Source organism: Drosophila ficusphila, unplaced genomic scaffold (genome assembly GCF_018152265.1).
Source record: "Drosophila ficusphila isolate 14025-0441.05 unplaced genomic scaffold, ASM1815226v1 contig_791, whole genome shotgun sequence".
Taxonomy (NCBI): Eukaryota; Metazoa; Arthropoda; class Insecta; order Diptera; family Drosophilidae; genus Drosophila; species Drosophila ficusphila.
In genome coordinates, this window is record NW_025064737.1 from 8083921 (window position 1) to 8094279 (window position 10359).

The 10359-nt window shown below is 44.9% G+C and overlaps 1 protein-coding gene across 1 annotated transcript; it reads right to left on the minus strand.

The window, feature by feature from the left end:
* Positions 1-337: 337 nt before the first annotated feature.
* Positions 338-2704, minus strand: LOC108088080 (glycerophosphocholine phosphodiesterase GPCPD1). The gene has a single exon (XM_017185732.1). The coding sequence runs from the start codon at positions 2622-2624 to the stop codon at positions 405-407; it is 2220 nt and encodes a 739-aa protein (XP_017041221.1). The 5' UTR covers positions 2625-2704; the 3' UTR covers positions 338-404.
* Positions 2705-10359: the final 7655 nt, after the last annotated feature.

The window sequence follows — 10359 nt, forward strand, 5'->3', positions numbered from 1 at the left end:
GTGTCGTTTGACCGCCCAACAGGATTCTGGATCCTGGACCGCTGCTTCTTAACCTTAACCCCTTCCGCCATCAGCTACCCGCCGGGTCCTTTGTTTATCTGCCCGGCAATAGTTCACATGAGCTTATCGTCCTCGACGCGAGTGTTTGCGAAAAGAGTTTGCCAATTCGCGGGGGGTGTGCGAAGGGGTTAGCCATGGTCCTTCTCTGTTGACAATTGTCGTAACTTTGGCTTTGGTCGGGTGGGATATTCTCGGCTTAGTCGTGTAATGCCCTTTGTCTTTTATGGCTAGCTGGTGATTACATTAAAGGGACTTATCCCGGCTATCACAGAACACATAACTTTAGATACTTTATTAGTGGGTGGGATAAATCGAAGTCAGATGAATGAGTCAAATCAATCGAATCAATCGATGTATATGTTTTTCACCGCAATCACAGACTCTTCTTTGTAGCCACACTTTTGGCGCCACTCCTCCAGTTCGGTTTCCCGAATCACCGGTCTCGTGGTCACCGAATCGATGGTGCAGATGGTGTCCCCCTCCAGTTCCTCGCCTGCTTGATCCAGTTGATCCAGTCGATCGTAGATGATTCCCATGGGACCGTGGCGCTTCAGGATGTTCCGAGTGTCCAAGCTCGAAGTTGAACTCCCGTACACGAATGCCTTCAAGCCATAGAGATGAAGTAAAGCCATCGTACCGGGCTTATTCAATATGGAATTGGCATGCAGACTAAGGCCTAAAAACTCCAGAGAGTTACTCAAGTTGACTGCGGTTTCCAGCACGTTTACTCTCTGATCGCAGTACTGGATTGGCGATTCTGGATCCTCAAGCAGAAGAGTTACAGGATAAATGTTCTGCTTGTACCGAATCATGGCACAAATATCCGCATCAAAGCTGCTGAATACAATGCGTCGCTTTCCGGCATTCTGAAGAACAAGCTCAAGGATCGTGTCCACATAAAAGTTCCTATCGAAAGTGGGCTTGAAACTGCCGCTCTCCCAACGCCGACAGTTGGTCAGCTGTGGCCACTTGACCTCTATGAGAAAACCCATGCTGGTGGGCAGGACTTCCTCCTGGAGGAGATCGAGGAGCAGGGGAAATGGCCTCTGATCCTCCACCATTCGGTCGCAGGACACGTCGCAACCCTTGCTGCCTGTAAAACGCAGGACTTTTACATCTTTCAACTGTTCATAGGTAAAAGACTCTAAAGGAACGGCAATAGTGTCCTTTCGCTTGCATCCTCCCATAGAAAGCAGCATCAGTCTGTTCAACTTCTCGTAGGGAAAGACCAGAAGGTCCTGCTTTTCCAATAGCTCATCATAACTTGGCATTCTTTGCAGTAAAAATCGCAGGACAAAATCATGATGCACCACAACCTGTGCATCTTGGGTAAGATGGACATCGAACTCCACCATATCCGCATTAGCCAAGGCAGCCTGTTTGAAACCATATAGAGTGTGCTCTCTTACCAAATCACTTTTTAATCGGTAGGTATTTCCCGATCCCTTGTGTCCGATATTCATGCACAACTGACCAGTTCGCCAATAACGCTCGTAGCTGCGACTCAAATCGCAGTGGAAGTTCTCGAGGGGCTTGATGATAAGGTATCTCACCCACAACTCCATCAAAGGACGGTGGGTGGAGCCACAGGCTATCTTAACCCGGGCACATCCCTCTGTTCCCTGCAGTTGATCCGGCATCAGGAAACCGTAACCGTAGATATATGGTGGTTCATCGGGAGCCGCCTTGTAAGCATAGGTATACAAATCAATACGATAAAGGGTTTCCAAAGGGGAGGCTATGGAGCAGTGGAACAACTGCAAGTCCTCACGACCACAACGAACTCCAAAATCCGGCTGAAATCCCAGAGGTTTCGGAGCACGGAGGTTGACCACCTCGACTTGGGCCAGTTGAAGATCAATATCGTCTATTTTTGAATTGCGGGATTCCAAATAGCGAGACAATCGCGTGGTCGACCCTCCTTTTTGGACGGGAAGAGACGGCTGTAGGCAAGAATCTTGCTGAAGCTCGAACATTGGCTGGATGTGGACATACAGAAGTCTTTGTTTCTGACGTTGCCAACAAAAAGGAGCATTGAAGAACTTCAGGTGCACAATGGTCTCCGTGGTGGCCCATCCTCGATCAATCCTATTGTTCTCATCCTCCTCGTGTGGAGTTCCAAAGTTGTCGCATTTCTTCAGCATGTTAAAGTACGTCTTTATGATCCTCGGCTTCAGTTGCGCCTCCCAAAAGCGGATGTACATCTCCTTTGACTTGGGATCGTATATCACCACACAGTAGCGATATTCTATATCGATGTTGCGGGGTATCGTCACAGTGGCTTCAAACTGATAGCAATTGCAAATGCAGTCAAAGCAGGTGTACTTTTCCAAGACATATAACTTTTTGGGATCCCAGTTTCCCAGAGATTCGCAGTTGCCACTTATGGCGACGTACTCGTTTCCGTTAAGAGGTCGGTGAAACTTAACGCAGAAGGGCCAGTCGGTAGTACGAATCGGAGGCGGAGTGGGAGGAGCTTCCTCCTCTTGACTTTTCTTTGATCCATCATCATCGTCCCTTGGCTCACACTCCTCCTTCTCGTTGGCAAAAAACCAGCGGTGCATTGTAGTAAATGAAGCGATACAAAAAAACAATTTAGACAACAAATATTTAAACAGGATTCAAAGTGTAAATGTCAAGTATGAAATCGCTTTTTGACAGATAACTTAAATGAACGTAGTAAGTTTCGGGTAAAACATTTAATAGTAGTAAAGATGCTAAAAAGTTACAAAATACGACTTTAATGATTATTTATACTCAAGAACTTTTGAGCTCCATTTTATGATCCCCATTCTTGCAAAACAATTGATCTAGAAATTCCCAAAGAACAGAGCTCCCTAAGTATAAATACCAAGTAATGTCTATCACATGACAAAACATATCATTAGCTAACCACGAAAAGCCAGGACTTCAATTCGAGCATTTTCCTCAACGTAATGAAACTTTCCCACCAAAGTCAGCTAAGCATCCTGTCATATTTCCCGCAGGAAGTGATCTTTTGATCCGGAAACTATAAAATTGGTACGAGGAGTCCGGAGAAATCTCTGTGTCGCGGAAAAGGCACGCAAGCCCGCTCTCCCCTCAAAAACTAAAAACTCTGAAACGAGCCACCTGCGACAGGATCGAGGGGAAAAAACAAGGATCGAGACAGAGACTCGCCAGGAACAAAAACAGAGGGTTGTACTCTTGCACTCCTGCTCAAATAGGAAAATTAGGCATAGTTATAGTCGGGGGAAAGAACATAATTAGTGTGGGCTTTGAAATTAAATTTTAATTGTAGCCTCTCCCAAAACTGTTGGTAAACTGTGGGAATTTCTGAGTCACCGAAACTGATTCCAAATATAGAAATGTCTGCTCTGAATGTTTGCGTCCGGAGCGGTGACAGTTGTCAATGAAACCATTTCGGGCACTTCCCAATTTGAGTATCTCACCTTACCGAAATCAGGGCAACACTTCGCTGGCTTCCAACTTGGGGAGTTCTCGAATTTCCCTGGTGCCTAATCCGCTTGTTTACTAAACAAATCAGCCGAAAAGGGGTGTCTTTAAAGGGGGGAAGGGGCTGGGGTGGAGGGGTCTCCAAGGATGGAGCGAAATTTATGCCCGTCAACAGCGATTAAACAGCAAACGAGGCAATCAAGACGATCTCGACACATGCCAGAAGACTCAACCCCAACCGCAGATGCTCCAGCTCGTTAACTTTTTCATTTTCCAATGCTTCTGTGTCATTTATAAAAAAAAAACAAGAAGGGATATATAATAATTTATTCCTTGCGAGATTAATTTCAGTAAAGGAAGCAAAAAGAACTTAGTAAAATTACTAGAAAACTTACTCGTTAATGTTGAAATAAATATTTTATTATTTTTAAATACTTTATAGATTCTGCAAAATAAAGATCGAATCATTTGGGCAAGGAATGAAACAATCCTATAATACTTAATATAAATTCTCGATCTTAACAAAATGCAATTATATTAATCCTCACTACAGATTCCTAATAGTGTTTTGTTTCCGTTTATTTTGCATATTGTTCTTTTAAATCTCATTACCCCATATTTGTTGTGTTTGACTTTCCAGATTAACTAATGTTTGCCTTGAACCTCCTCCAACCCTTTTTGTGGGCACGCTGACCTCAAGTCTGTCGCAAGCGAGCTCTTGTATTCCAATTTTATCCTCCTTCAATGACACGACAGAAAAATGTGGACACATGTCCGCTAGACCGCAGAACGAGTGCCAAAAGTGCTGTCCACCGGCCATGTCCGCTTTCCACTCCAAGTCCTTTTCTTCCGACCTCGTCCTGTATCTACAAATCAGCAGCTGGAACTGAAATCGAAACCGAGACCGCTGCGCCTGCGCACTGAAAAGCAGGTAGGAGTCCTTCAAACCTCTCCGTTTGCGGGTTTCTGCACTTGACTCAGTTTGTTTGTGGACCCTGCGGTTGAGATTTTATGGGTGTGTGGTGGAGTTGCAGTTGCAAGTGCAATTAAACGGCAAACAAAGCGAGACCGCAGCTTGTGCCCAGGTAGATCAGAGATCAACTGTCAAGTGGCTGCCGCAATTGCACGTGGAGCACTTCCTGGAAACCCAATACGCAATCCTAATTAAGCATAAAGCGACTAATTTCTACGCTATTGCCCCGGTGCTCCATTGTGTGGGAAAATCTAATTGGAAATCTGTGAACAACGAAGTCGCCTTTCTCGCGGTCTTCAAATTACTTTCTCATTGCAGCGAGGTATGTGCGCAGGCGCTCTGAACATCCAAGGAACGGGGGGATTACTGTGGAAAATTCGGGTTTTCCGCTTTGTTTTCGTGTAGTTGAATATCCTTGGGAAACCCGGCGATCTGGATTTCCTCAATGTTGTGTCTCAGCGGTAAGTAAATAATACTTTGCTCGATATTTACGTGATTTTGGAGCAACTCGATTTCCTGGTGGATGCCCTGCGGCAAACACGGATGCAGGATGTGCTTACAGGTTGGACAGGACATCCACAGGATATTCACTAGATAAACAGGTGTACGGTGGTATTTTCCCAGGCGAAAACCCAAGCATAAGTGAATTTTCCCCCTTTTTCGAACGGTAAACATGTCAATAAATCATCCCAACACTTTTATGCCATCCATCCACTCGGTGGAAATCAATAGCCGGAAAATAGTTTTCCAAGGCAAGCGTAAAACAAATCCAACACCGAAAACACCAGAAATCACAAATTAGCTACACGACAACTAGAGTGTGAGAAAAAAAGCCGACAGCCAGAGAATTTGAATACGGGAAAAAATTCATTGACACATGGGACTCCATCGGTTTTCCCGTCGAACTGAGTTTCAACCTTATAGCAACATCTGGACAAGTATTAAAAAAACAATAACAGACCCTTAAGTGACATCCACTGCGCCAGGATCTTTAACGGCAACTCGCCCGTGGAAGATTACAATTTATGGCTGAGGCTGATTCCTCAAATATTTAACCATAAGTTGGGGACACAACGTGCATTTCTGATGCCCATTGGAATTTGTTACACTGCAGTGGAGACGACGGAAAAAAAACCAGCAGGAACCAATTCTTAAAGATTTCCGTGAGAAACGATACAGGATGTGGAGATATTCAAATGAGAGTGGAGATTATTTTAATTGGACTTGGGGGAAATCTCAGTTGCAAGTTTCTTTAAACAACAAACTTAACAAATCCTTTTCCCAACGCTTCAGTTGATTTATTTACGATTTTTACGAGCCGTGATCTGAAATCCGAAGCTGGACTATCTTTCCAGTTGTAATTTTCTCCCCGCGATAAGCCTTTATCGTCGAACAGAATAACACTGAAAATTGAGCAGTTCGAATGTAATTTACGAGCGCACTGCCGTCCAAGATAAGTCCGATGAGATTACAGGGGATCAGAAATGCCATAGCCAACTCAAGTTTCACGTCCAACGCAGTCCGTATTATGACTCAATAATACTTTCAATATTTATATCAATTGTTATTAAATATTATTGGGCGGCAGAACAACCCTTACCCTCAACCCTTTTGCAATCGCTTCGATCCCTCCTGGAAATTGGAAACCGCAAGGAGCAATCAAAGTCAGCGGCCAATGTGAGAATTATTGGGTTTCAGTAATTTACTTTTCGCTTAAATCGAGGGTGAATTTGCAGGAGTGTTGGGTGTCAGGGTTCCGGTGGAGTTGAGCTTCTGTCGCCGATCGGTCCAAGTGGTCACTTGGAAAGTAATTAACCGGCTGAGCGAAAAGAAATCGTATATCACGGAGCATAAGCGATCCCGGATGTGTCGAATGGAATTAGCATAGGAACTCAAAGGTGGGACATGGATATGCAAAGCGAAGCCACAGATGTTTCCACATCGGAACCACTCTTATCGGTCCCTAGACTTCCGCTCTGTCCACCTCCGAAAACATAGAGATCTACATGGGTTCCCACACGATCCGCTCACCTGCGGATCTGGGAGGAGAACTATTTCGAGAACGACCCGACCCAGATGCAGTGTACTCATCACTATTATCGTGGCAAATATTTGCGCCCAGATAAACTGCGTTTGCATACGGTTCCGAGAGTCATTCTATTCATTAGCTTAGAACTTGGTTGGCTTGTTGACTTGTTACTGCATTACGCATACTCGCACTTCCTTCGTTCCTCGACTGAGTTGGTTCATTCATAAAATTAGACTCGGCCGGGCGACTGCTGCAATCCGAATGGCATCCCACAGATCTCTCACTATCTCCGAGATATTCGGAATGCCAACAAATGTTGCCGCTAAGTGTAAATAAGTTTCGGGCAAATTCGTTTGTTTGCCCGCCGTTATCTGCGCGTTCTTTTGATAAAAGTCTCCTCAAATGCGGCAAGCAGCTGGCTAAATTCGAGAATCTTCCCACAGAGTGCATACCCATACACTCGAACAGTTCTAGTTCGGACTGGTAATATTGGCCCGTTCTGGATTTTCGGGCTAAGTTCAAAGGTCACGCTCGAGAAATAAGTACAAAAAACCGAGCAGAAATTGGTAGTAAAACTAGTTTTTTCCGTGTCCGAAATCGAGTTGGTTCCTGATTTATTTTTTAAGCACCCGAGCTGACCCATGAGAAGTTTTCGTCCATTTTGACCTTTGACACCGAGCGACCCGAAAGCACTCACCCCTAAGAGAAGCCCGCCAAACGGGATAGTTCGAAGCTAAGCTGTTTTTGCTTTCATACAGAATGAGATTACTAGCCCCGGGCAGTTCCGTTGCCATCATTTGATTATGAATTAAAAACTCAATCTGCGATCAGAGTTCAATTGCTCAATTAGCCGATCGGAACTCCTGTGCTGGGAGTTGTGAATGGATGCCTCTGATCATAACTTCCACGCAATTACCCGAACCAATGTGGAGACGCCATGCGGAGTGGCCACAAAGTGGGGCCAGCTGCCAGTGGGGCTGGCTCTTAATCATGTTAATGGCATTAAGCAGCTTAATCGACGGCAAAGATCTAAGCCCGCGCGTCGATAATCAGCCACGGAGCGGAGACCACCCAGCTTGGAGCTCGACTCCTACTCCGAAGTCGTCTAATTAAAAACAAAAGTCCGCCGCCTTGTAAATGTCAAGCGATTGCCACAGATCACGAACTTCTGCCTCTCTCTGTTGCCTGCAGTTGCAAAATCAAAATGCATTAAGCAAAAAGCAAAAAGCAGCCACAATTAGCCGGGAGTTCGAAGTCGGCAAATGACAAACAAATGAGCTGGGGAAACCGAGTAAGTCGAGCTGGGCAGAAAACAAAAACCAAAAGCAAAAAACAGAGGAGAATCATAATAAAATAATTGACGGAACTGGGGAACTGGACCCCTTGTATTGACATTTGTCCGCCTGACATTTTAATACGACCGCTTGCGAAAGCCGGGTTTCTTCTCGTGTTTTTGTCAAACGATTTCAAAAAAGTGTAAGGAGTTGAAAGGGGTCAATGGGGGTCTGTCTGTCTAATGATCTTGGACTGGGAGCAGGGTTTCGGGGGGCCAAAGGTTCTGCGGCTCATGTAAATGTTTATGTAAAGTAGTGCCGAAATAGTTGTGTTTCCCTGACAACTGCGGAGCATCGTAAATCTTTGGAGCCCCCATATCAACATCTTTTTGCTCGGGGTTCTCACACCCGGAGCATCTGCTCGAAATGAAGACAATAAGCCAGGTTGGAACGCCCACAGAATGACCATGAAATTGCTTACGGAAGGAAGTTCGGCTGCCACTGCCACAAAAAGTCGGCCTAAAACAATTGCTTAGGCATTTAGCACGTGTTGGGGGAGAGGGCAAGAAACTATACTAAAATAGTTGTCCCCGAATGGAAAACCAATGAATGAGCCCTGAATGAGCAAAGGGAAGTGTGCCGACATGAAGACATAAAAGGCTAAAATGTCCATAAATATGGTCAATTATTTTGGTAGCCGGACAAACACCGGCCCAAAAGGGGCTCGCTGTGTAGGCGGTGGCCGCATCCTAAGGTCCTTTCGTCAGCCCGTAAATCAGGCACTGTGAAAAGGACAGGGAAGCCGAAAGACAATGGCACTTGGGTAGGTGTGTCACCTTGCACAACAATGGCCAACACCTTCTGGCCAAGACAAAGACATCTCGGGTCTAAACTATTTCCTATTTGGTGCACACCCACGGCAGATGGCCAGAAGTCGATGCCCAGAAGTCGAAGCTGATGCGGCTAATGCGGTAATTAGATAATACCTGAGGCCGATTGAGGCACGCGGCACTTCCCCTTTTTTCGCCGACTTTGATTGCCCGAGGCTGACAAATACGGGTTAACAGATTGCAATCAGCCGGGTAATGCGATACTCGGGGCAAGTAATGTAGAAAAAAAGAAACAAACACAGAATATCCGCAATTGTCGCGGCTCAACTCGTTGCCACAGCTCAACTGCTGCAACCCCTTGGCAGGAGGCAGTAGATCCTGCCCAGGATCTGTATCAATTTCGGTGACTTCGGGGCATCCCTCAGCGAGCATCCTTTGAAATCGAAAACCGCAAGCATTAGTAAGCCCATTTTTTGCGCTCCTCTGTTCGTCGGCCGCAATTGTAATTTTATAACCCAATTTGCGATGATTTTACCCTGCCAGAGGCAATTAAAAAATGCTGCGGGATTGCTCAACTCAATTGAAATTGCGGCCAGATTCGCGCGATACTTGATACTTTGCGATAGATGTTTTGATTAGGCTTTGCTTTTAGTGGGAGAGGAAAATGCTTTAAGCATTTGTTGAGGCATTTGCAATGCTTGAAGCATTTTCCAAAGCATTTCCAGCATCACAGTCAACCTCATTAGGGCTACCCTTTTCCAAAATCTTTCTCTGAACTTTGAGCTGGTCAACCCTTTGGGAACCCAGCTGACCAACGGTCAAATGTCAGTTTTCGGTGATCTCACTGCGAAAAGGGCAGCTGCTTCTCTGATCTCTCCTCAAGATGCTGCTGCATCCCTGCCTCCAATCTTGAGTCAACCCTCGGGGTTAACATCTTGTTTCGCAACTTTGTCAAACACAATTAAAAAACACACACGAAATAATAATGAAATTTTGATTGAAGTGCCAGCGGAGTGTCAATCAAAGCAATATGAGGACGTTTTCCAAGGATCTCAATTCGCAAAATGGTATTGTAATATTAATTAAGTAGAGAATGGCAGGGGAAAAGTATAAAATCAAATGGTTCACTAAGCATTCGCTGAACGTTTTCTCGTTCTTTTTATTTTTCGGAAACCCATGAGAAATTTCATCAAAAAATCCCTCTTTTTATCCCAAAAAAATCTAGTTTTTCTTTTGAGGAAAATTATACAACTCATGCACCCAAAGAAAGCGGGTAAAACTCCTCGAAATTCATGATGTATGCAAATGCAGAAACCGTTGCGGGGTCATCGGGGTCACTGCTGTCCAAGCCGAAGGGTTGCTCGACTATTTATCCAGGTGTGTCCCAAGGAGATCGTTCGCTGATGTGATTTTTCATTAGAAATCCATAAAAATGAAATCGCAAATTCTGCTGCCGGACAGCTTATTATGCGTGACAGCATTTACTACCATGACAATCGTATCGCCATTCGCATATCTTCTGGGACTTCAGATAGTTGTATCCCCGGGCAGATGTCCTTTCATCAGATACTTGCCAGGATTCAATTAGCTGCAGATTGAAGGAGTTTTTGAGGGAGGAAGAAATGTCTTTGGCCGCCAGAGTTTTATGTTTTTATGGGGCTTATCAAATGGACTTTGTCAAAAGGATCCTTCGATTGGGCAGCCCTCAATTAGTTTGGCATTTTGAACGAATGTCTTACTTTATTAAAGTGTGATAAA